The sequence below is a fragment of the Lepisosteus platostomus genome, chromosome 4 (genome assembly GCF_059453375.1).
Source record: "Lepisosteus platostomus isolate fLepPlt1 chromosome 4, fLepPlt1.hap1, whole genome shotgun sequence".
Lineage (NCBI taxonomy): Eukaryota > Metazoa > Chordata > Actinopteri > Semionotiformes > Lepisosteidae > Lepisosteus > Lepisosteus platostomus.
In genome coordinates this window covers 15963152-15988245 of record NC_142614.1, presented here as the reverse complement: position 1 = coordinate 15988245, position 25094 = coordinate 15963152, and the positions used below count along the sequence as shown (strand labels likewise).

Below are 25094 nucleotides of genomic sequence, written 5' to 3'. Positions count from 1 at the left end.
TTAGAAGGTTGTAATAATATGAAATCGTTTCAGGCCAAATCCACACACAACAAAAACAGATGAATGAAGTAACGGGAAGATGTGAGACCAGTGGTTCCTGTAACCGTTCCCTCTCGTGCTTAGAATGGGAACAGTACAGTATGTGTATTGAGAGCTGAAGGTAGCGAGCCCTTTTTTTTTGGCAGCTTGTGAATGTTTTTCCAGAGTGTCTCTTGCCATTAGCCCATTTACCTCAGGATCCTCATAACAATTAAAGCTTTAATCTGGTCTCCAAGCTGCTTTTTTCCAAGTTTATATTTCTTTTACGGAGGGGAACTTGAACAGGGGGATGTCTTAAGCTTCGTTTCAGGCCAAGATGGCAGTTTTCCCTTGGATACATTATCAGATGCCCTGTTGCTGGGAACCCACAGGATGTGAGAAGCTTGACTTGGGGCGTCACCTGATTTGGAGCGAGGGGTGGATAGATTGACTTGTGTCCAAAAGATGTCCCTCAAATGATCACCTGGCTGAAAAAAACACCTGTGGGCTCATAGTCTATGTTTCAAAGTGACATGTACATTTCTGGAGATTTAATTCCTCAATGTTAATGCTTTAGCCTTTAGAGTGACACAAACATGAGAATATTCTACCTGTACAGCAGATCAAGTGCATAGAAGCAACAAAATCCTAATCATAACTTTGAAAAGTAGAAACATATCCTATAGTGTAGACCTAAGTATGTTTGTAGAAAACTTCGGGAAAGTGTTAACACCTAGCTCATTTATTGCATAGTACTGTATTAACAGTTTAACAGTAACAGAGTAACTTAAAAAACCTTCTTGAAAGGCAAGTGTGGCTCTTGCTAAATTAGTTGGGTGACTGACAGTGCAGCCTACCGGAGGAGGGTTAGGTCATTCGTGTAGATAAGAGTTTAAGTAGTAGACCTCTTGGACCACAAAAATGCTATAATGGTCTTCTTTGCAAAGGCATTCATAGCCAATAGAACTCCGGTCAACAGAACTTAAACAGAACTTAAAGCATACAAATGGAAAAGATAATGTTCTAACACTTCCATGATAAGCACATCTAATTCTTGCTTAAATTGCTGGTGTGCTTCATCTAGATCAATATTTGCAAACGCGTATGGCACTTTTTGTCTTTTTTGTGGTCTGTAGCAGTCAGATGTTCACTAACAGAGGTGAAAACTTAAGAGAGGTTATGCATGGAGTAACAAAAATAGCAAGGGAAAGTAGCTGGGATTGGATAATAGATGAGTTATCAGTAAAAAGATTTAGTATGATGCAACATGGAAACATTTCATATAGTTCTAATATTAATTTACTGCTTGTATAATCTCGCAGGTAATATAAGTACACTCTTCCTTTCGTAATTCTTCATATCAGGCTCATGATGAAGAATTGTATCATCGAGAGCTGTAATTATTCAGCAACCTTTCATGTTGTAGAAGCATCATATCTGAAGTGCTTGTGAATAATTGGTTGTCTGGCCTTGCCCAATGCAAGCAGGTGTCTGCAGGGTGGCATGCACCTCAGGAGGTAGCGTTTCACTTCACTGGCAATTTAGATTTCAGCTAGAACCAAAACGAGGTGACATACTGGTCCATGAACACCTGGAATAAGAAGCCCTGCTGTGGAAGACGCTACAGTCGCCTTCATGGGTGATCTGCTTCCAGGGTATATGCAAAGGAGTCATAATGGAGAACTGGAGGTTGGAGGAATCATCTCCTTCACTTGACGAGACGGTGTGTGAGCAGTGGTCCCTGCAGGCACAATCCATTTGATATTTGACCTCAGACTTTTAGTTAGTGATGAGCGTATGGCACCTTACATTCAGAGTTCTACCACCCTGGTGAATGAACTGTCTTTTGGAAACTCATTTAGCTTTTTTCTTTGTTTGGGAACATGTTGCCCAAGTTAAAATTAGGGCAGTCTGTACATGAAAAGCTTTGAGACAGGGGTTATTAAAAGAAACACATGGATTAAACACACCACCACCTACTTATACATGTGGTTACTTGCCGTGCCCTCATTGTATATTTTATCGTTTGAATTTCGCAACCCAGGCTTTAGTTTTGAGGCAGCTTACATGTGTTACATGCTCTGTGTAGTTCTTTCCCATCACTGGCCTTGTTTTTATGGCTTATCATAACTTGCTCTACAGTCTGCTCTACAAGGTCACAGACAAGTTGTTTCTTGTAACTTACCGAATCCACATGCTGCCTTTCAGTTTCAGTCTTACACAGCTGTATTGTAGCAGAAAGTGCACATTACCACAGAGGCTTCAAAAGAGAAAACTAATTCCCATACTCTGAACATTTTGCACTTTCTTATTATAAAATCCAGAATTCACCTCCTAAAAGGTAGCAGTTCTAAAATTATCCATGTCAATTAGTGCTTTATAAATACTGTATACTGTATGTATTTGTGATAATTAATAATAATAATAATAATTGCTTACACTTATATAGCGCTTTTTCTGGACACTCCACTCAAAGCGCTTTACAGGTAATGGGGACTCCCCTCCACCACCACCAATGTGCAGCATCCACCTGGATGATGCGACGGCAGCCATAGTGCGCTAGAACGCTCACCACACATCAGCTATCAGTGGGGAGGAGAGCAGAGTAATGAAGCCAATTCACAGAGGGGGATTGTTAGGAGGCCATGATTGATAAAGGCCGATGGGGGAAATTTGGCCAGGATGCCGGGGTTACACCCCTACTCTTTTCGAGAAACACCCTGGGATTTTTAATGACCACAGAGGGTCAGGACCTCGGTTTTACGTCTCATCCGAAGGATGGCGCCTGTTTACAGTATAGTGTCCCCGTCACTATACTGGGGCATTAGGACCCACATGGACCGCAGGGTGAGCACCCCTGCTGGCCCCACTAACACCTCTTTCACCAGCAACCTTAGTTTTTCCCAGGAGGTCTCCCATCCAGGTACTGACCAGGCTCACACCTGCTTAGCTTCAGTGGGTTGCCAGTTGTGAGTTGCAGGGTGATATGGCTGGCTCACTTAATTGATAGTTGGTAGAGTTTTGCAATGGTAATCCAAACGTACAGATCTTAACCCCTCCATCCCCTGTCCTGTCTTACCAGCCTACCTGGCCAGTGTGGTGAGTCCCAGCCAGTTCCCTCCCTTCATCTTCTAATGAGACTAAATGTGTCTGGACAGACATTCGTGAGACCCTGTAAGCGTATAAACACTGGTTTAAATAGGCAGGTATTAACGATGGGTTGCATTATACTTATGAATTAAACATTTGTGACAGTCCCTTCCTCTTTATATTTTATATATGCTCCGAGTCTTGTAGCCCCGTTCCCAGAGCCTGTTGATTATCCCACCTCGCTCCTAAGCTGGGGAATGAGACGGCCCAGGGAAATGAGACCTGCCCAATCTCGAGAATTTTTTAGTCATCACTGTGGTGGTGTTACTCACTGGAATCGGGGAACACATACCTGCAGGGTGTCCACGTTACTGCTCTGCATCCGCACTCCGGGTTTGTTTGCTATTGTTTTTGTAATTATGTATGCTGTCATAATTGTACATTGCTTGACTTGCTCTAATTTGTAAGTTCAAGTGTTGTTATCCCTGCAATTAATGTGGAATTGTGTAGACGTGGTAAATCGATTTATGAGAGGACAGTTTATTATGGATATGGCTATGGAATATGTGCATCTGGAGACAAAGGATACTAAGGCAGCAGTGTGGAGCAGTGGTTAGCGTTCTGGATTTGTAACTAGAAGGATGCAGGTTCAGATCCTAGGATCCCAGGATCGAGACTGCTGTTGAACCCTTACCCTTGAGCATCTGAAGTATAACACAGCTTCTCCAGCAGTATAAATGGGTGCAAATGCAAGTGGCTTTGGATACAAGTCAGCAGTGTGTCTGTACAACTGCTGGATATTGTTACTCATCCTACAGTGTTCTTCCTTGTGATACAGAAATGAGGTAAAAAGGGAGGAAAATTCATCCGATTCAGTCTTTACACAACTATTTTCATTTCACATGCATTCTGTAACAAAGTTTGAATTTGGAGAGAGAAAATGCCTCTTCATCATGAACACAGATGTACTGTGGCTCAGCATACTATTAAGTATTGAATTTCCAGCTGTAACTGGGTGTTGTTAATGGGCTGGGAAGAACTTTTCCTGAAATGTTTTGTGTTGCCCTTAAAGGGGGATTTTGCAGGTGCTTACAGTGTGCGAAGTTCTGACCCTGCTTTCTTAAGAGGTTAATGGCTCATTTTAGTAAAATTGAAGACCCAGTATGGGTCAGAATGAAACAGAAAGGAAAAAATTACATCCCATGGGTGCGTGGCTAGGACTCTCCCAGTTTTCTTCTGAGCAGCCGCTGTGAGCTGCAGCAGTCTGTTGCCTGCTGCTGGGGAAAGGAGCAGCGTAGCTGTGATTCTGGAATATCAGAGGCCGCCAGCGCAGGACAGCTCTGAGAGTCCTGGGGGTCTGTTACTGTACAGTGTCCTTTTTCGGTAAGTTAAAATACATTTACTACAACAGGAATCCCGACAGTTCAGATTAAGGTCTATGCCTGACTCTCAATATGTACAGTATGTACGTGTAGTATGTGCAGTACAGTGCAGTGGCCAGTCAATGTGCATTTCCTGTATTTGAGCTACCATCTGTTATGTGTCCTCCAATTTGAATGAATGGAGAGGAACATTTTGCTGCTGATGTGTACCAAAGTCCTTGGAAATGGACTGCGTGACTTAAATGGAGACTTGCATCCGCGTAATTAGGAATGCAATACAGCATTACATGCAGAAAGAGCAAGCATATTGTGACCAAGGCTGTGATGATTGGGTGCCTTAATGGACCATCAGTGCTGCACTAATGATATCCTGTGATAGAGGTTAGCTTCAGAAAAACCAGGATGCAAGTCCAAAAGACATCCTACTTCTGCTACCAAACTTATTTATGCATTTTGTCTTCACAATTTCAGGCTCATTTTTGACATATATATTACTGCTGCATACAAAATACTACAATTGAAATGCCATCTTTAGAATCTAAAGGGGTTCTGCTAAAACAATTGTTTTATTTCCTTGTTTAATATTGGAACACTTAGAACACGACATTGTCTAAACAGTATCTAGTTCAGTTAGTTTTTCTGTAATGATGTGAGGATGTCATCTCACTGTTTCTTTAAAGAAGTCAGGGCGTCAGTAGCACAGCTACAGTATAACTTGAGCGCACAGAAGTTTTAATTGTTCTTCAACTTTTAAAATTAATAACACCAATGTGATGCATGAAAACATACAGATTAAATATTCTTAGCAGAATATGAGCAGTCATTAATCACCCCCCCTCCATTCCCGCCACTGTTTTTTTCAATGACTAAAACTAAAAGGTGGAAGTCTAAAAGTAGTGTTTTAAAATATGAAGCACAGACTTTGCCAGTGAGAGCTGTGTAGGAGATTTAAATAAATCAGCAAGCTTGAATATATTTTTTTCAGCCAATATGTCCTGAATGTTTTGAAGGTCTTATGTAATGCAGATTCTCTTTTACATTGTTTCCTTCAGTGCAATACAGATTCTGATTGGTCTTCTCTTCCCTGAATCTGTCATTTTTGAACAGTGAAAAGACACACTTGATGACACCATAAAAGTTATTCTAAATATCCTGCATGTAACTCGCAGACAGTAAAGGATTAAACCTTGTAATCTTTTAATCCTGAGAACGTAAGAAGTATTGCAAAATGAGAGGAGGCCTGTTAGTAGAGCATATTATTTATCTGATAATCTCAACCAGCTGGTTCTTGAAATATCCAAGGAGTAAAACAGTGGTGCAGTTTGTTTTAGACAAGCAAAGCTCTGTACCAAGATGTCCCCTTTTTGAATCCCTAAATGCATTTTTTCTCCCAGTTCCTTGAATTGAGTGGATGACCTTAGCAACATTATTGCTTGTGCTTTGTTTGTACTGGAACGATTTATCTGTGTAAATATAGAATACAGGTCTTGGATTCTCCTGGTAAATCACTTAAGATGTCATCCTTTTGAAGTGTTTGTGTTCTTCACATGCATATTTGTTTAATGCATCTTTTGATCTTCTATGATCTTCTTAGAGATACAAAAGTGCAAAGATATCTCTTCGCATGGTGTGTGGTGTTTCTGTTGAAAGGCATGTAACAAGTGAAACACAATCAATGTTCCCTAACTATGCTAACTGTCTGCTTGATTTAAGGACATGTAGATCACTCAGTAGTGTTCACCTAACTGCATCCTCAGTTTTATCTGCCTTTCTGTGCATGGGTAGAATATTTGAACATCTCTAGTTGATGGGTATAAACCTCATCTTTTTTTTTAGCTACACCGTTTGTTGGAAGAATAACATCCCACATTTCTTTGAGTACAGTTGATAAAAAACACTATCAGGTCCAATATTTAATACTTGTGTTTTAAGCGCTCACATGTCCCTGTGACACTTCACATTCTATTCCTGTGTGCAGAGATTGTTCTGCATGATGCAAGATCCTTCTTTTATTTGAGACGTGTTATTTACCTCTGTCTTAGTGAACATCTGTGAAAAATACTCATTCCATATACAGTAGTTTACTTAATTTTCTTCCCCTACTGAAGAACACATCATGTACCAGTTGACTCCCAACTTTTAAATTGTACTTTCTCTATAAGTACAAAAAGGCTTTCATGAGCTCTGTAGGCAGTGTTGTGATCAGAACATGCTTATGTAAGTGTACTGACTTGGCTAACCTGGATGTCTCCACTGTTTGTTCCATTTTTGATAGCCTTCCAAAGCAATAAGCCTCTCTGAGTATATTGAAGAAGACTGTAGGGTAGACCCCAGATTTGATCCATTTGACCGATTGATGCTGTTTACAGTCTACATTAAAGGCCTTCAAGTCCAAAGGCCATTTGAGTCACTTTTAGTATAGAATCAGTAATTCTGTTCCATACTCAGTTGTTGGATTGCTTTCTGAGGATTACTTATTACCTCCTGAATTGCTTACAGCGGCTAGTGACCAGTCCGTGTCCCAGACCGAGTATAATTCTCTTTTGATCTGAACAGCTGTCACTTTTGAAAACGATGTGTCTTGTCAGGTGCTCTCGGGTTTTAAAGTAGCAGACACATTAATGTTCTCCCTCTGTTTGGAATTCCTGTAATGTCGTTTTGTGCTGCTGGTTTTTACAACTCTGCAGAGCTGGGTCCTTGAAGAAGTGTTGTCATACAAGGGCTGAGCGCATTTAAAAAACTGAAGTGCTGCTGCGTTTCTGTCCAATTCTGTCTGTGCCTTGAGGGATTCCAAGTACCTAGGACTTCCAGCCCCACTCTTCTAGAGAAGCTTCGAAAATATAAATCACTTTGGCACATTTGCACATTTTTTTTTAGGTGTAACCAAGTCTGAAACAAACAAGTCATTTGTATCTGTGAGTCATGGTTAAATTAATGTTTCTGCAAAAATGCAATACACAAATCTGTTAAATATTTGCTCATTTTTACTGGTTTTGCCCCTTGATGAATTGTGATGAATTTGTAACCCTGCAAAAATGTATTATTTTGCCTGAATTAAATGTTTTGCAGCAACAACTTAAAAAAAGTTACTTTCTAGACACTTTTGTGTTCAGAATAAACAGAGCTACTGTATATGCCTGCCATACTTGTTAAAACCCACAAGTTTTGTTTTTTTTGTAACGCACAAAACACATTTGAAGGGTGGATTTTAGTTTACCATTAAAACTCCATTTTTAGAAAATGAGGAATGCATGAAATGTTTTACAGTAAATATTGTAGGTCTCTGGTGTCCAGTTAACTGGCACACAATGGTACAGGAGAAATCCCCATGATCCGTGCTGCATAGTAAATATGACACAAAGACAATGGGGTTAATTGAGCGAATTGTCAAAGAGGCAAAGGAAATATCTGCACGGATAAGTAAGGAACAGAAGTTCATGCTGATGACCTGTGTATCCTGCCTGTGTCCAGTAAATCTGGACAGCTTTCACTTTGAGAACCGGCAGTTCAGAGCCCCCAGTTCCAGTCTGACAGGGCCTTTTTCTTCAGATCAAGCTAAGGTCATGGTCTCCGAGAAGGAGCTCACAGTGTGATGTGCTACTCTGGAGACGCTTCAATGGAAATGCATAGGAAAACAGCTCCTTGTTAAAATCTGTGATTGGTAAAAGCTTGAGAGTGAACACGTGTGCGCCTTTCTACATTTACAGCTCATGCAGATGTCTGCATATAATAACAAATGCGAAATCTAATCATTGTTTATCCGCTACATAACTGTATATGTGTTTTGCTTTGCAAGGTTTAGCTCTTTGCCGACCACATTTTATGATTACGATGCATACATAATGCGTAAGTGGGGCAGCTTTTTAAAAACTTTTGAGAGGTTTTAATGTCTATTTTAGTAAGTATTTCTCTGGGGAAAAAGGTCAACGGGGTAAAATTATTTGGCTGTGCCTGTGCTGGCATCGGTAGCAAAGCATTTTGCAACACTTTGTAGTGTCGTGGTTTTTAGTTAAGGAGCAGGATACGTTTCAAATGAAATGTTTCACCGAGTTTGTCTGCACAGAGTAAGAGAAGAGTTAAAGGAAATGGCAGCAGTGGAAAAAGCCAAATGAGATGGAACAACAACGGCGCAGGCCTTAATGACAAACAAATGTATATTTCACTGCTCTGAGATCTACATTGGAAATGCATTATCGTTTGGAATCTTTTGATTCTGATCCATTCACGAGTAAGTATTTGGAAGCAAGTTTCCTTTCTTGTAATTGGATGTGGCTTTTTCAAGTTCTAGCTTGCTTTTCACAGTAGGATGACTGGATAATGCACTGTGCGTGCTTGTATGGGGCACCACAAAACGTTTTTCTCTGGGGAAAAAAATCATTAACTTAAAAAAAGAAAACTTTGAAGACAAATGTTGAACAGCAGAGGATGTACTGTGTCTGTCCTGTTTCAGAAAATTGGGAATGCATAAACAGCCTTGACATTTGAAATTTGAAATTATTGCTTTAAAAGGCACTATATACACAGTGTTATACTTACATGATAACCTTAACCTTATTTTCAGTCCAGTGTATGTACATTTTCCTGCAAGCTGGGTAAGATTATTTTGATTCTTGAAAATTAGATTGTTTTGTATTTTCATTCTATTTAGAACAAGTAGCATACCTCTGCTGTGCACAACTACATTAAAAGCCCTAGGTTTGTGTCTTTGGTTCATTCTTTTTTTACTTTTGTGCATTGTTTCTATCCCAAAGTGCATTTGCAATAATATAATCTGTAGCCCTCTGTTTGCTGCATTTTTATTTTTTTTCCAAGTGAGAGCTACACATAGCCAAATATTAGTTTGACAGAGATGGCGAATTTAAATTACTAGTCGTTTAAATGATTGGAAGCTCAACACCTTTGCTAGCTTGCTTTTAAAGTAACTGAGTAAAACCCACTCTTGAAGTGTCTCCCTTCACTGAAGTAAAGGGGAAGATCCGGATGGTGTTTATTTTAGTAAACACATTCAGTTGAGAACTGAATGAGAACATTCAGTTCTCATCTCGTGTTGTTTGCCCCTGTTTTTTATTGATTTTGTTCCGGGTTTGCCGTCTAAACATCAGTTACGTGGAGGGTAAAGAAGAGGACTCTCGTACTTGTAAATGAGACCAAGATCACCGTTGATTCCATACAAGATGAAAGTCAATTTCAAACTCAGAAACACAAATAGTGCCTCGGAACTTATTTTACTGTTTTGGTCTAGCACAGTCTGAGAATTATGGAATCGCTGATGGTGATATCCGTACAAAGCAGATTGTCAGTCCCCACGTCTGCTTGGCATCTCACACACTGGAGAGCCAATACAAACAACTGAACCTTAGAAATATAAAATAAAAATACATTTTTCACCTCTCTGTCTACATCCACCCATGACTGGCACTTCAAGTTCTAAACCTAACATTTTATTTTCTTGTTCTTGACATTTAGTCATTTGTTGTCAGGGATGTTACTGCATTTAAATCTGCATTTCTCAGTCCTGATCTTTGTAAGCCTCTTGTTTGTTCCTAGGTTAATTTAGTCATTTAAGTGAGCTGTTTGCTTGATTAGCCCTTTACTCTGTGCTCTTTGCTAATTTAAGACTTTTAAATGCTTGGACAGTACAAGATATTGGCATTAGTCCTGTGCCATGTAGTGACTTTCAGAATTCCCCTCATTTTAGTATGCTGTGTTGTTTCAGTGGCATGGTGTCAGGAAACCGCAGCTAGCCTTGGGATTAAAACACATTCCAAACTTTGTGTCTGATGGCGTCTTGGCTTGCCAGAGACTTAATCCACACAGTAAATGGAAAGCCAGCAGTACTCAACGACTCCTGCAGTGTCGCCTGTTAACTGTCAGTGTAAGAATTCCAGGAAAACTCAGTGCATTTGTGTGTGGGGGTGGGAACTGGCTGCCTTGCTACATAGTTTTCAAAGTGTGTTATTTTAATGTTTTGATTGTTGATTTTGGCACAGTCTTTATGAATTCAAGAAGTGTCCGAGCCTGAGCAGAGATGTAGTCTTGCACAAACTTGCCGCTACCCTGGGGAGGCAAGCCTTACGGTATCAAGATGACTCACTTGTGTCACGTCTGCTGCAATCACCCAGCTCAGGTTATATGATGATATAATAGGTGGGGAAAAAGGAAAAAATGTTCTTACTGCTTATACTTTTTATAGTGTTATATTTTGTGGAACTTGAACACGCAAGCCATCATTCTTGGAATTCAGCGGGAATGGTCTTAATGTATAACTTATTAATGACATTAATTTGAAAAATGTCCTACTTAGGTATTGATGCTGTATTTCAACCAGAGCGACTGTGTTCTTAACACAAAGTATAGTCATTGGGAATGAGAGGGTTTTCTTTTGGTGTCTGAAAACTGGTTTTGTTGTGTGTTAATTTGCTTGCCCTGGCTTTTGTATCTAAGTATCATAGCCCTTTAGCTGAAATATTCCTTGGTATTTAACCCTCTTCATGTTCTTTTAATTCAAGCCTGTAAGTCCTTTTCCTAGGTTTAACGTCCTGTGCTATAACCCGTGGTAGAGCACAGTTGCAGCTCATTTTCAGTTTAGTTTTTCTTTTGCTTGGTGTTGAAGGGTACAGACTTGTTCCAAAACAAAGCTGAAGTGTCCCTGGTTCTTGTTGGCCTGAAGTCAGTCCTGTCTACAGACGCAAAGTACCGTTTCCACTGCCCTTCTCATGGCTTGCCTGGGGTTCCAGCTGTGTCTGAGAATTGACAAGGCGGGGGGTTAATCTTACTAAGTCTCACTGCCGCAGGCAACAGAGATGTAGTTGATAAAAGCTTTTGTAGACACAACCATTGCGAATGTCTAGGAAACTGGAAAAATAATCATACTGATCAACTGGTTTGGAGGATGTTCCCGTCATGCGTCACATAAATTAAGATCGACTGGGCATTATCATTGAATTGGATGTAGGCATTGTAAATGTGTTCTGGATTACAGTTAAAAATACATTTTAATCCCAGTGTTTGTCTTTGTCAATTCTAGTTCTGGCAGGATCTGTCGGTTATGATTTGGTTACCATCACCTTGGCCACCTGTACTGTAGCTTCCTGAAACTCCTGCCCAGAATGCAGACTCCTCCGTGCTTCCTGATTGGACTGTGGTGGTTTCTCCTCGCTGCTGTCCTTGTGAGAGAGAGCGTCTCCGAAGAAGGTACAGTAGGTCCGCATCAGAAACCATTTTAGGGTATTGAAACATTTGTGGTTTTAAAATCAAAGGAAATTCTGCAGCTCTGCGGCTAATTTTATTGCAGGGTAAGAAAGTCTTTATGTTCACGGCCCTGTAGAAAGAAGATACAGAAACAGCTCTATGATGTGTAGTGTTTTGCACTGAATGGCTCTCATGCAGCTGTTACGCATAGTATTAATAACATTTACATTTCCAAAACCCAGAATAGTATGGTGTCAAAGTGACTCGTTTATCTACAGTAGATACACGTGCTATTTTTTTGTCTTTGCAGACCTCAGTTTGCCTGTGCCCCAGGGTGTGACAGTGAAGCCAGACTATCAATCTGACATTCTGTCTGTGGAGTGGGAGGATGACTCCTCTTTTCGTAGCTCTTCAGAGCAATATGAGATTGAAGTTCTCTTGACTGAGAAAATGGAAGTTGTTCACCGAGTAAGCACATTAAAAAAAATTCAAATAAGGAGAGAGACTGACAAAGCATCAACAATGTTAATATAAAAAGTTTTTTATTAACAAATATATATGTTATCTCTGCACCTACTGTAAATCTGACAATCTGTATGGATCCCATCATTCATATGTCCTTCTAGCCATGTTGCATGAGTTCAAACATTTGAGTTTTACTAAGCAGAAATGATTGTCTGCCTAAGGTTAAAATTTTAAATGGAATTAGTCGTTTAAACTTACCTATTTTAATCTGATGTTGCTAGAAAAGTTTGCTTAGTGAATGTCCATTTCACAAATGTCAATTTCCAACATAAGTGTGCTATGTTATTATGTTATCATGCTGCCAGAACAATAGTGTCTATTGTGACCATAAGGGAAGCGGCACTTCCATTAAGGAATTTATTTTTTTAATGATTTCCTCAGTTTCAGTATGACTGGCTCCAGTCTTACATGTTTTGTATCTCAACAGGACGTTTATAAAGTGCTGCTGAACAACACTTATAAAAACCAGTGGATGTGGATCTCTCCTATGCCTTTAAACTGCACGTCCCACTCTATACGGATACGATCCATCCACAACCACAAAAAAAGTAAATGGAGCTCATTAGTGACCATCCAAGGTGGGTTTCACAGCTATACAGGACAAAAAAATATAATTTCTTTTTATTTTCACATTCCAGGATCTTTATTTTTTGTGCTGTTGCTTATATAACAGATCTAACAAAGCACACAAAATAGCTGTACAAAACACTCATGTGTTGTTTTGTTTTAAACTCTCTGACACCTGCTAATTGAAGCAAAACTACGTTTTTAGAAGTTTTTAGATTTGACACCCCTGTTGAAAAGTTGAGATGGATATATATGTAGGAAGTCAGTGACCATACTTTTGAGAGCCATGAGGAGATCCTGGGGAATTTCATCCCAAGAGTTTTTGTTTGGTGATGTCACAGGTAAGGGAATACTTTCTGCCCAGCCTTGTTGTTGAAGCCCCTGGCTTCCTTCAAGAGTTCAGGTCAGTTTATTGTCATATGCGAAGTGCAGTGAAATGCTTATTTGCATTTCTGCCCTGATAAAAAGACCATCGCCAAAAACATAAACACCGAACAGCAGCAACAACAATGTTAAACAACATATAACTTAAAAAAAAACATCAGGGTGATCCCGTGATAGGGGTAGAGTTCAGTAATCAGACAGCTTGTGGGAAGAAATTCTCTGTGAATCAGGAAGTTTGTGACTTTATGCTCCTATAAAAGACACAGCTGTATGATATTTTTTTAATTACTAACTACCAAAGATCAGCTCATTTGGCCAATTAGCCTCCCCGAGTTTGTAGTCTTTTCTGTGTTCTTGTTTATATTTTTTATTATATAAGATTATGATTAATTTTTTCTTAACATCATAACATGTGTTGTCATCCTTCTCATTATCCAGGGAGTGATACAAAAGATGTCGGTGAAACTGCAGTGTTTCCCATTGACAGAGTGGTGGCTGTTGGCACAAACTTGACATTTTGCTGTGTGGCTGGGAAGAACGACAATGTCATGGATTTAATCTTTCAGGAGAAGTTAAGTACCACATACCTAAGCAACAGGACTCTGGCAGCACAGAAGAAGCTACCTGTTCCATCCATTAGCAGCGGAGATAATGTGATTTGCATTAACCAATCTTCTGGGTCCATTGGGGGGACCGTTGTGTTTGTTGGCTGTAAGTAACTCGTTCTCTGTAGTCATCAGTATTTTTTTTTCAGTTTTAAAATCATGTCACATCTTTTTGCGAGGACATTCCCGAAGCTGTGTATTTTTCTAAAAGCCTACATTTCCTTCTTGGTGTTAAACTCAATGATAGGGATCTACAGAAACTGTAGTTTCTGGTTTGCCATGTAGGATTTAGAAAATCATCTCTAATGTTAATCAATATCTGATCAATCTGTTCTGTTACAGTCTAATCTGTTTATCTGTGTTCCTTTATCAGACGTTTTACTGGATTTGGATTATCTGGTATACAGTATGCATCAGAAAAGGAAGTAAAAGCGAGCAGGATTTCTTTTGCAGTTTTTTTCAACTGATTAATTGGGGACTATTATTCTCCCCCTTTACGACTTTGTTTTCCCAGATGCCCCTCGGGACAGTGACCTTGTGTGTGAGACTCGAGACTTGGCATCCGTCGAATGTTACTGGAACACGGGCAACTCCACATACCTGTATGGGCCACGCAGGACTATCTACAGCCTGACTGAAAGGTGCTTTCTAAGAGTAGACTCTGGTTCACAGTACTGACAGGACAGGCAGGTCAAAAGCAACAACACCAGATTTGTAAATGTAAATGCTCCTTTCCTGACAGAACTTAGCTCTGAGTATCCCATGTTTTCCCAAATGAGTGAATAGATAATGTACAGTATATAGCATCATAACATACTGTTTTTTACTGTTTTATGCTTATAACTGCCGTTTCAGCGCCAAAAAGGCTGAGAAAATATTGTACCTTATTGCATAACTTTTAGTGTTTGTGAAGTATTTAACCAAAACTTATTAATAATATAATTACCTATTACCTTTGTCTTTGATTCCAAATGAATGCGGTTGTACAATATGGGAACATATTCAGGTCAGATGTACCTGTTTAAAAGTGTCTATATGGTACAGCACTTTCTAGCTGTTCAGTAGATTAAAGGGTATAGCACAGGTCTTAAGCAACAACATATGTCACAGACGATGACAGTGACATCAAATGCCACAGCACAGGTGATAACATGTTGCCAGGTGAAGATGAGCAAAAGATGGGACCTGTGGATGCAGATCGAATAGCTGTAATTAATAATAAATCACTGTGCTTGGACAGTTTCCTCGTCACTCTATTCTGCAGAAGCCATTCATTTAAATAGAAGAGCTACTTGACATGGTCCTCATTTGCTGTGATAACATTTAAAGTATCTCGGCGTGATCCAGTATTGTTGCCAGATGAGTGGACTTGTCAGGAACGTGTACTTAACAGCAAGCGATCTAGATCTATTGACCAACTGCCCTTATTTTTTAAGAGGTTTAATGGTGCAAAATTAAACCCTTTGAAGCTTCCAAACCAGGTCACTGTGTAAAGTCCCTTGAGAATGTCATAGTTCGGTAACAGGATTTACATCTTGGTGCCATAATGCAGTAAGTGCAGGCAGACCAATGCAGTAGTCCAACTTGCCCACAGCGGACGTGCTTTGCGATGCAGCAGTTTTCCTTCGGACTCATAGCAAAGTTATTCATGAATCATGTACTGTAAACCAATCTCAGGTTACATGGAAGAAAAACACAGCCTCTCCGTGTTTTGAATTATGATTGTCAATAGTAATAAAAAAACAGGCTTTGAGGAGAAGAAAATGTAACCCAGCTGCAGAGTGGGAGATGCAGGAAGGAAAGGGTGTAATACCCTGTGATATTTATAGCTCCTTCACTGCCAGCCTTGTGGGAAAATTTCATGGCTCTTTGCCTGCTTTTATGCACGTTCTCACAATCCAGTGGCTGCATTCTTCCTTTCACAGACATGGGGCTTGGCAACTTGATTGTGAATTATTTGGGCTGTTTGGAATTTGTGTGGCCCAAAACAAGATGCCTGTATGGTTGTATTTTGTTTGTGATATGATATGATTGTATTGTATGCTACAACAGCAGTAAGTAATTCCCATTTCAGACATGCGTAATGGCACCTAGTCAGTGCTGTATGCACTGAATCAACCCCTTAATTAATTAAAAGACCCTACTGCTTAAGAGCATTGGAATCATTATAGATTAGCTGGAAAACATTAGTTGTAATGGTGGTGCCAAGGTTCCTACCACTGTTATTTGAAGGTCCCCAACTTCCCTGGGATATTGTTTTTAAACTGTTTTTTGTGTGTCTTTTTCTCTTTTCTTCTACCTCTTAGGCTTTCTGGGGAAGGCAACTGCTCTGAGGCCAATGTTATTCGTGGACAAAAGTACTGTTGCAAACATGTTGTGAGCCCTGGCCAGCAGCAGTACGTCTTCACTCTGAGGGCCGTGAACCCCCTGGGAGCGGTGGAGCTCTCAGACTCTCTGGACCTGCACCACAGAGGTAAGCCTGTGCAGCCGCAGGTCCCCGCTATCTGGGAATGAGCAGGCCTGACACTGAGGTCTCTTGTGTGCAGCACAGTGCCAAGCGCAGCAAGACAGCAGACTCAAATGTGGCTGCATTGGGCAAGGGCGGCTTCGTGTGACGTGCAGGGCCTAACTCAGAAGCTTAAGCAGGAGGCTGATATTTATGCCACATAGTTGCAGAAGCACAAAAAGCTTCTGCAAGTTGCAAAACCTGGACATAGTTGCAAGTTGCAAAACCTGGCCTCTAATATGAATAGATGAAAGTTCTACATTAAGCACTCTTCCTTGATATAGTGGATTGCTTTCCTGCTACATGGCTACATGCTGTTGCATTAACAACCTAATTCTTTCTAGATGAAAAATAGGGGCATAATCGTAGTATCCTAAAAACCCATACTTGTATCAAAGCATTGGGCACAGAGACATCAAAAATAGTTTTCGAGGTGGATTCATGTGGAGGGATGGAAATGGATAGTGTTATCTTAGCCAGTTAAACTGCAAGTAGGTTGAAGAAAGCTGGAATATTCAGAGTTATTCTAAATTACAGGGAACATGCATTCTGGCTCCCCTGCCCAAAGCTGAATCCAAGACCCCAGAGCTTCCTGCTTATGCTACTGTGTAGAAATGTAAATTGTTGATTACTCTGAATGGGTTTACGTGAATGCTGTGCTGGCATTAAACATTCTGCAATTTTCACTTGTCACTTCTCTAAACTCCAGAAACATGAACATGTTATATCATATTTTGCTTGGCAAGTCATATTATGCAGTTCCTCAAGGTTTGAAAGTGAAAAATGTCCCTTATGCCTGCAAGGATGTGAGACATCTCTCATTAGAATTGCCTTGATCTTTATTCCTTCTAAAGGCCATTATGATTTTATATTCCAGGTTAGGTTCAGATTCATTTAATCTTGCTCTCAGACTGAAGGCAGTAATAACATGAACTGAAATGTTTGTAGGCAGTTGAAAGAAATCATTTTGTAGAGACATTTGCAGGGTTTGTTTAAATATTCCTTTGTGATGCTAGTATGTATATTGAGGTAAACGGAGTGCTTCAGAGGTTTACAAGTGTATAATGGTCTTCTGTTCAGTGTATCCACACAATCCTCGCTATTTGGGAGTCGAGTCTGTCTACTCCAGAAGTGCCAGGCTGGTCTGGGACTGGCCAAAGAACTACGACAGGCTGAGCTTTGTGTGCCAGGTGGAGGTGTACAGCCAGGATCATGCAGAGGTGGTAAGTAACTGTCCTGTTGATAACATACAACTTTATTTAGGTGTCTTTGTGTGAGAACCTTGCACTATTCACATTGTCTAGTAAACTTTATATAATCTCCACTCCTGTTTACTCCTGAGGAAGACTCAACTGCTCTATCTGCTTTGCTTTTCAGGATTAAATTCACCTCTACTCTTTGTTAACATTGTTACTTCTAATCATGAAATTCAGTTTGCTAGATCCATGGCCTCTGTACACAAACTTATGCAGCACCGCATCTTTAAAGTTGTTAGCTATTGTTACAGAACATTTCTGGTTAACAAGCATGTTCACTAGAAAATATTCCCTAGCACTCTTGTCACAGAAAGACCAAAACAGAGGAAGGCGATGGAAACAGTCATGCAAAGCCTGACAACTGTTCAGGAAAACTGAATTTGTGGAGCTAACGAAATTCAAGCAAATGACTGAGATGGAAAGTTTGCATGTCAGCGTCTTTTTTTTGGTAACATTGTTTCCCACAAATCTTTAATGGATGCCGCTTGTTGGATAGCTGCTGAAATCAAATCTTCACAGACTAAGGTAAAATAAATCATGTATGCAATGAAACCACGAACAAACGGACATGACAAACGGGTGAATTAATTTATTATTGTCTGTTTAATCCAAATGATGTTTGGATCTGTACTACAGCATTTAGGTCAGAGAAGAGCTTAGAAGAACCTAATGGAACATGGGGAAAGATGTGGTGTTTTGAGGGTGTACCTCATCTTTTGGGTTCAGAGAACCCCTATGATGAGTAAAAAGCACTAGCCAAGGAAAAGGACAAGTGAAGACTGTAATAGCATTTCTTTTCTTCTGGATCTTGTTTTAATGAAAAGGATTAATTTTTCAGTATGACCATGATTCTAGATCTAATACAGATGTATTGATGTAGATATTTATCTATCTTATCTATTGTGTTTTTTTAACATTATTATTAGCGGAACTACACACTGGATAAAAAATCAAGCTGGAATCTAGAAATGAGCCATTTGCTTCCGGGTGAGAAATACTCTGTCCGCGTTCGCTGTGGAGTTGCTGAAGATTTCTGGAAATGGGGTGATTGGAGCCATATTAAACAATTTCAGACTCTAGAGGAAAGTAAGTATGACTAGTAGCAAAAAGTCTTTTAAGGTGTACAGTACAAGATGTTCATTGAGAAATTTAAGCTCTCACTTGCTTTAATAGTTGTGATATGAGCTCTTTCACCTTCCCTTGCTCTGCAGTACTTCTCTTAACTGCTAAAGCTTTATGAACCATATTGAATCCTGTCCTAGTGGTGGAATCATACTTCTTTACAGTGTAGAAAGACTGGAATATGTGTTTGCACGCAATCCACAAAGATGAGGGTAAATTTGAACCGTTGATCATTTTGGGCTTGTTAAAAAAGAGCCTGCTATTCAGAACGTTGGTGTGATCACATTGTTGCAGCATGTGTTTTCGTTAGCAAGTGGAAGCAGTAACTAGGATGTCTAGTGTTTTTTAGACAGCAAAAATCTGGACTGCTTTGTTCAACACTATAAACATTCTGCATTTTCTGAAAAAACAATACATGTTTTTTGTTTGTTTAGCTTTTCCCTATTTTGTTTCACTCCCAAGGCCCAGTAAAAGCCCTTGACATTTGGAGAAATATTATCAAGGAGGAAGATGGCCAAAAAGTTGTCATTGCATGGAAGGTAAACAATTGATTTGCTTGCTTGGGAGATTTAATCATCAGAAAGGAATGCCATTACATAATTTTATGCTTGTGTATGATGAGTTCGACAGATTGGCCACTGCTGTTGCAATGATCTTCATCTCTATGCCTTCATCAAAAGCTTGTGATTTATAGCAGGCTCCCTGTAGCTTTACCTTGCCACAAGAATCAATTGAAAATGAAGGCTGGCTTCTCAGAATTGACTAATGACACTGTTTTTTGTCAAAGTTAAGCTTAAAAACACTCCTAGCCATCTGTTGCTGTTTTTCCTGTGCGTACACCATGGTTACTATGGTGCGTGTGCAAGCTTCACGTCCGCAATAGAACAAAGATTTGAAGAGCACAGCAAATTCCAATCAGTGCTTTATGTACTTTGTCTTTGGTGTTTATAGCCCCTGTCCAAAAGGGAAAGCAATGGAAAAATTCGTCAATATGAAGTGACCTGGAAGAGTCTCACTGATGGCAGTGAACAGAGCTTCACTCTGCCCCCCAGTGACACCAGTGCAGAGCTGAACCTCAGCAACCGTGACTACGTCATATCTGTCCGCGCCAGCAACTCTGCAGGATCTTCTCCTCCTTCTAGCCTCATAGTCCCTGAGCTGCTGTTAGGTAGGAAAGGCGTGACGCCCCTCAGACACTCTCATTCTGAAGCTAAGGCAGTGCCCCAGTGCTGTCTGTTAGTTTTCTAAGGTTAGTCGGTTAGTCTCCCTGCTTCCTTAAAACTTGGCTTGAAGAGACGTGCAATTAAAAATAAATCTATTGTTTCAATTACTGTCTTATTACTGATATTCCTTATAATTTGTGTCAGGCAGTACTCATGGAGGACAGTGATTCACTGCTTAACTTGTTCCTTGTATTTTATATCTTTGAACAATTTTGATGAATTATTTCTTTGACTTTCTGTAGAAGCAGATGATTGAAATGGCAGGCATCATCTAGGTTTAACTGATATCTGGATTTAATGCCCTTTCTTTCCTGTTTTTTTTCAGTTAACAATTCTGTTCCGTCTGTGGTTTGTGCTGCGAATGGGGGTTTTCACCTGAGCTGGTCTCCCAATGCCAGCGTTGACTGTGGGTACATTGTGGATTGGTGCCCTACTCACAGGGTGCAGAACTGCAGTTTGGACTGGGTGAAGGTTCCTCTAGGAAGCACCAATGCAGTAATAAAGTCAGGTAAATCCCAGTTGCTGTATTTGAAACAACAACAGCAGCTGAATGAATTCATTTATTATTAGATTAATTCTGTATATTCACATTGGAAAGATACTTAAAACTTTCACTCACCCTGACACATATTCCTGTGTGTCTACAGAGGACTTTGAACCTGGCGTGCAGTACAGCTTCTCCATCTATGGCTGTACAAAGAACGGGCCCTACCTACTAGAGAGGAAGATTGGATATGGACAGGAACTAGGTGAGAACTGAGAGACCCACTGTAAGAGAGCTGAACAAGCTCTCTGCTGCCTCATCAAAGGGTTTTTTCAAATTAAGATCTTCTGGTCTTTAAAGGTCCTTTTCCTTTTTTGCACACTGATTCGTATGAAGAACCACATCCTCAGCTGTTCTTTCCATTGTTTAACAGGGAGATGTTGCTCAAATGAAATGACAGCTGCAGAAAAATATAAATGGAAATATATTTCCAAGGGGAGGGGTGCAGGATTCGGAATGGAAAAGGTTGAGACAATTTCGTAGACTGACAGAGAACTGTAACATGGCACTATTGTTGAGAAAACAACTGAAAAAGGGCACTAACATCAACATAGCAAGAATTGACATCATTCTGTGTCGCTGCAGCTTGACGATCATTGCTTTTAGTGGTATTGTGATGTGTTGTGCTTATCATAAAAAAATGGTTTGCATCTAAGGGGTCTGCACTCCAGAGTAGATGCTTCTAAACAAAGGCCTTCTACAGGTTATACTGTGTATGAGTCCAGTAACAAGGATCACAGCCAATTCATTAATACAGATAACATTCTAACCATTTGGGTGTCCCTAGAGTTTTCCATTACTGGAGTTTTCCAAAGCACATAATTAAAAGAGGATGTGCTAAAACTACAGAGGCTTATAAGACAGGCTGCAGATGTCACAGAGATCGTTACAGGTACATTACAGAGCAGAGCAAATATTCCTTTCGAGCTAAACGTAGGCACTAGCTACTGCTTGTCTCCTCATATTGTCATTTGTTATTTTGGATTTATTGTGATAAATGTGTTTTAAAAAGCCTGCAGCAGTTAGTACAGATGTAGTAACGATATTTACCTCCATACTGTCTGGGCTAGATTCCCATTGTGTGAACAAGCTGTAGTAGTGAGACATACTCAGGTCATAAATAATTTGTCAGCCAGAATTTCCAGGCTTTTAGGAACAAAATAATAAATTCAAAGGGACTTTCAGCTGGGTGTTGAAAGGGTTAAATGCTTGCCAGGTAATCTCCACTCAGTGGGAGGGAATAACCTCATGAAACAGCGGTACAATGACTTTTACAAGCAGTGTAAGAGTGTCAGCTGTCATGATACAACGCTGGCCTGACTGCACTCATTTTGTTTTCGTTTTCAAAGTTCCATCTGAGCCTGTGAAGAATCTGAAGGCAGAACCACGCTCTGCAAATGAGGTGCTGCTGCAGTGGGAGGACATTCCTCTGGAGAAAAAACACGGATTCATCAAAGGATTCATCATTTATGCTTCGAACAAGACAGGACGCTCCATTATAGCCGGTGACTAAACCTTATATAATTGAGACATTTTTATAGCGCCCTTCTATAGCAGGGGCTTAGACAGTGAGAGACAATAAAAGACTGCCCAGATACACAGTGAAATCACCCAGTTTTTTCACATTACTTGCTCACATCTTTGGCATAAATATTGAATTATCCATCTGTACAAGCGCCTGTGTCAGACTGCATGAAACACAAAGCCACACTGCAGGATAATTCAATGCTTGTGTGCTCAGACAAGGAAGTTCTCCTCCACTGTACAGGAGCAGGTCGTCGGTGTGAAGTACCATTGACCATACAGAAGAGATACTATACAGTCTGCATAAAGACATTTATTAAAAATCCCCATCAAGAATGCGATCTTGCTTTTAAAAGAATGCTTTTAATGCAGCAGGAAATATGAAGAATGAGTGAAAGTTTGGGAGTTGCATAACTTCATTTCATTGTTGTCTTCTTAGCATTTGAACAAACTGTAAACAAAAATTTAATCAAAGGTCTTACAAAATGAAAAAAAATAAAAATCATTAAAGTGCCTGTAACAAATGTTGTTTTTGGTTAAGAGCCTCTTTCTCTTTGTTGGACATTAGCAAATATCACCAATCCAGATGCAAGAAGCTACGTGTTGAAAAGACTGCGCAGTTCTGTATACAACTTCACAGTAAAGGCCTATACAGCTGCAGGGGAGGATGACGGAGGAGCCACCGTTTCTGTATTCATGCCCGGCCCAAGTAAGTCATTTCACTCCTTTTGTGAAACCGGGAGAAACTCTCATTGTCAGCATGAGATGGTTTTACAAATATTCACTTCCTGCAAAAATCAGTTAATCAGAAAGCACTTACGCCTACCCCCTCCTCCTCCCCTTTTCCTGCGTTTTTGTTTCTTGCTTTGGAACAGAAAAAAATCTTTTTAGGACAGCTGTCAGAGCTTTTGTTCAGTGCTTCTTTCCACTCCATTTCAAAGCAGCATTTAGTGGAGAGGGAATATTTATCCTTTTCTTACCTACGTTGAAAGACCAGCACATTTAACATTTATAAGTTTCATTTAAGTCATGTTCAGAGACCTGGACTGAGTTTCTGTGCTGTAAAAATCTCTGAAGATCTTGTGTCTTGGGAGTCCCTTCTGCATGCGAACTGCACAAAAGACATACAGGATTTCAGCAGCTCTGCATCACGTGACTGATGCCAACTCGCAGGACAGGCTGCAGGCTTCACCACACAGAATTCCTGGATTGGTTCCTCTGCGTGTGCGGTCTGTCAGCAGCTGAAGTTAGCAAACATCCAACTTTCTCTCCTTGTCTTTCAGCTGATGGATTAATTGCCATCATCCTCATCTCTCTGGGGGTAATGGCCGTCTCCTCCATTATCCTCACTGTCGTCTGCTACAAAAAAAGGAACTGGTATGATGTTTATTTTTGTTTGTTTTACACACTTGCTGGCCCAACTGCATGGTTTTGATGGGTGCTGTGCTCATTTTAAGTTTAAATTCACATGTAATGACACAGCACAGCAGAGTGGAGCGGAAGATGACATGGTGTTTTTGGGCATGTGCACCATGCAGTGCAGGATGCAGGCAATTGCTGAAGAATCATTTTGGGACAAATTAGACAAATCAGCTGTTTTGAAGGGAGCATCAGGCTCTGATCATGACACTCGTGCAAAAGGATGAATGCCAGACACTTGAAGTGTGTTGACCACAGTATTACTCCAGTCTCTTAGCCAGGCAGCAGAGTGTGAGGCATTTTTAACATTCCATTTGCTGAGCACCAGCCTCCACTTAAAGCCTTAAGGATCTGTCAAATAAATCTACATATCCTTAGTGTGGGGTCTTTGCATTTTTTATGATGTCTTTGGTATTTAAAAAAAAATTTTTAGCTGTCTTCATGAAACATCCGTCAATGGTAGAAGTTCGAGGTATACCAACATTTTTGTGATGCGTGATGTGAGAAAACAAGTTAACACTAGTTTCACAACGCTGTACCCCTTTACTTCTTCTGTGTGCATAGTGTACAGGAAAGGTTACAAATGAGAGGAGGCTATTTTCCCCATCCAGTTAGTTTGATCAAGTGTCTCATCCAGTTGTTACTTGAAAGGCCAGGAAATCGGCTTCAACAGTGTTGCATTTCCACATTGCTACTTGTACATCATCTGGTTCATGATTCACTGTTGGTTTGTCAAACAAGGTGACCAATGCTTTGATGTTTTGAAAAGGCACTCATGGCTTCTTTCTCTGTTCTAGGGTGATGCAGACATTCTATCCTGACATCCCCAAACCTGAGATCAGGGGTGAACAGTGGATTCCTGGAGAGGTAACTTCTTATATTTATATATCTTTGTCACTGTTGGGTTCTCTGTGTTTTGGTCTGTTACTGAGCTAGCCCAGCTCATTCCTGCTGCTTCAGTCCCAGAGCTAACAGCTAGCTCTGTGAATCTGCCTTCTTAGGTTTATAGTTTCACCTGAGCTAGGCTGTTTTAATTTATTTGAGAAGTTGCTTTTAAAGACTTTTGCGTATGTTTTATTACAGCATTGAAATCACATAACTTATGCAATAAAAATGCATATGCATGTTAGATTGTTAGTGTGAAAATCTTCTTTTTCTGGAGCACTGCTGTTTTGTCTTATAAACCAGATGAACAGTAGGTGGCAGCAGTGTCTTGGGGTTTCAGGCTCACATTTCTAAGCTGACAGTGCCATGTAATACACATAATACAAAAATATTTTTTTGCCCTAACATAATATTGTTAGATATTATGGAATCAATAAATCAGTCAAAAATTTCTGATATCTGGATGAGTGGCAAATCTTCTATAGTATACAGTACATTACTTAGAATGACTTCAGACTGGACCATTTGTGTAACTACAGTTTTCACTCCTAGGAGTAAAAAGACTTTTTAGGTTTTTTTAAACATATTTCTGGACAATTCACAATTTTTTCTAATTTAGAAGATTGTGAAGCCCCTGTTAGAAATGAAGAGCTTATTGATCCATTGCCTCAGAGTTTAATGTCAAGTGAGAGCATAGACTTTCACCAGGTCACCAAGTACAGTTCTGTCTGTGAATGCTCAGAAGGTCCAGATTGCAAACTCCAGTCAACTAGTCCTGGAACTAACATGTTGGGCATCACTGCACTGTAGGATGTACTCTTTGAAAGTGTCCTTTGGATAAGGTGTTAATCCC

At 40.0% G+C, this 25094-nt stretch overlaps 1 protein-coding gene across 3 annotated transcripts in view; it reads left to right on the top strand.

Moving 5' to 3' along the window:
* The window catches only part of lifra (LIF receptor subunit alpha a), a 41114-nt gene that overhangs the window by 10498 nt on the left and 5522 nt on the right, over positions 1 to 25094 (top strand). Inside the window, exons 1-17 of one of the 3 annotated variants that reach the window (XM_088628725.1) lie at positions 4365 to 4491; positions 11518 to 11684; positions 11992 to 12149; positions 12634 to 12784; positions 13596 to 13868; positions 14277 to 14403; positions 16069 to 16235; positions 17349 to 17491; positions 18451 to 18610; positions 19109 to 19185; positions 19598 to 19814; positions 20195 to 20377; positions 20517 to 20618; positions 21763 to 21918; positions 22506 to 22646; positions 23221 to 23314; positions 24154 to 24223. In XM_088628725.1, coding sequence (XP_088484851.1) covers positions 11600 to 11684; positions 11992 to 12149; positions 12634 to 12784; positions 13596 to 13868; positions 14277 to 14403; positions 16069 to 16235; positions 17349 to 17491; positions 18451 to 18610; positions 19109 to 19185; positions 19598 to 19814; positions 20195 to 20377; positions 20517 to 20618; positions 21763 to 21918; positions 22506 to 22646; positions 23221 to 23314; positions 24154 to 24223 — 2304 coding nt within the window. In that variant the 5' untranslated portion in view covers positions 4365 to 4491; positions 11518 to 11599. Of the gene's footprint in view, positions 1 to 4364; positions 4492 to 8311; positions 8719 to 11517; positions 11685 to 11991; positions 12150 to 12633; positions 12785 to 13595; positions 13869 to 14276; positions 14404 to 16068; positions 16236 to 17348; positions 17492 to 18450; positions 18611 to 19108; positions 19186 to 19597; positions 19815 to 20194; positions 20378 to 20516; positions 20619 to 21762; positions 21919 to 22505; positions 22647 to 23220; positions 23315 to 24153; positions 24224 to 25094 lie in introns of those variants that run through there. The other 2 variants (XM_088628724.1, XM_088628723.1) reach the window with 2 other exon arrangements.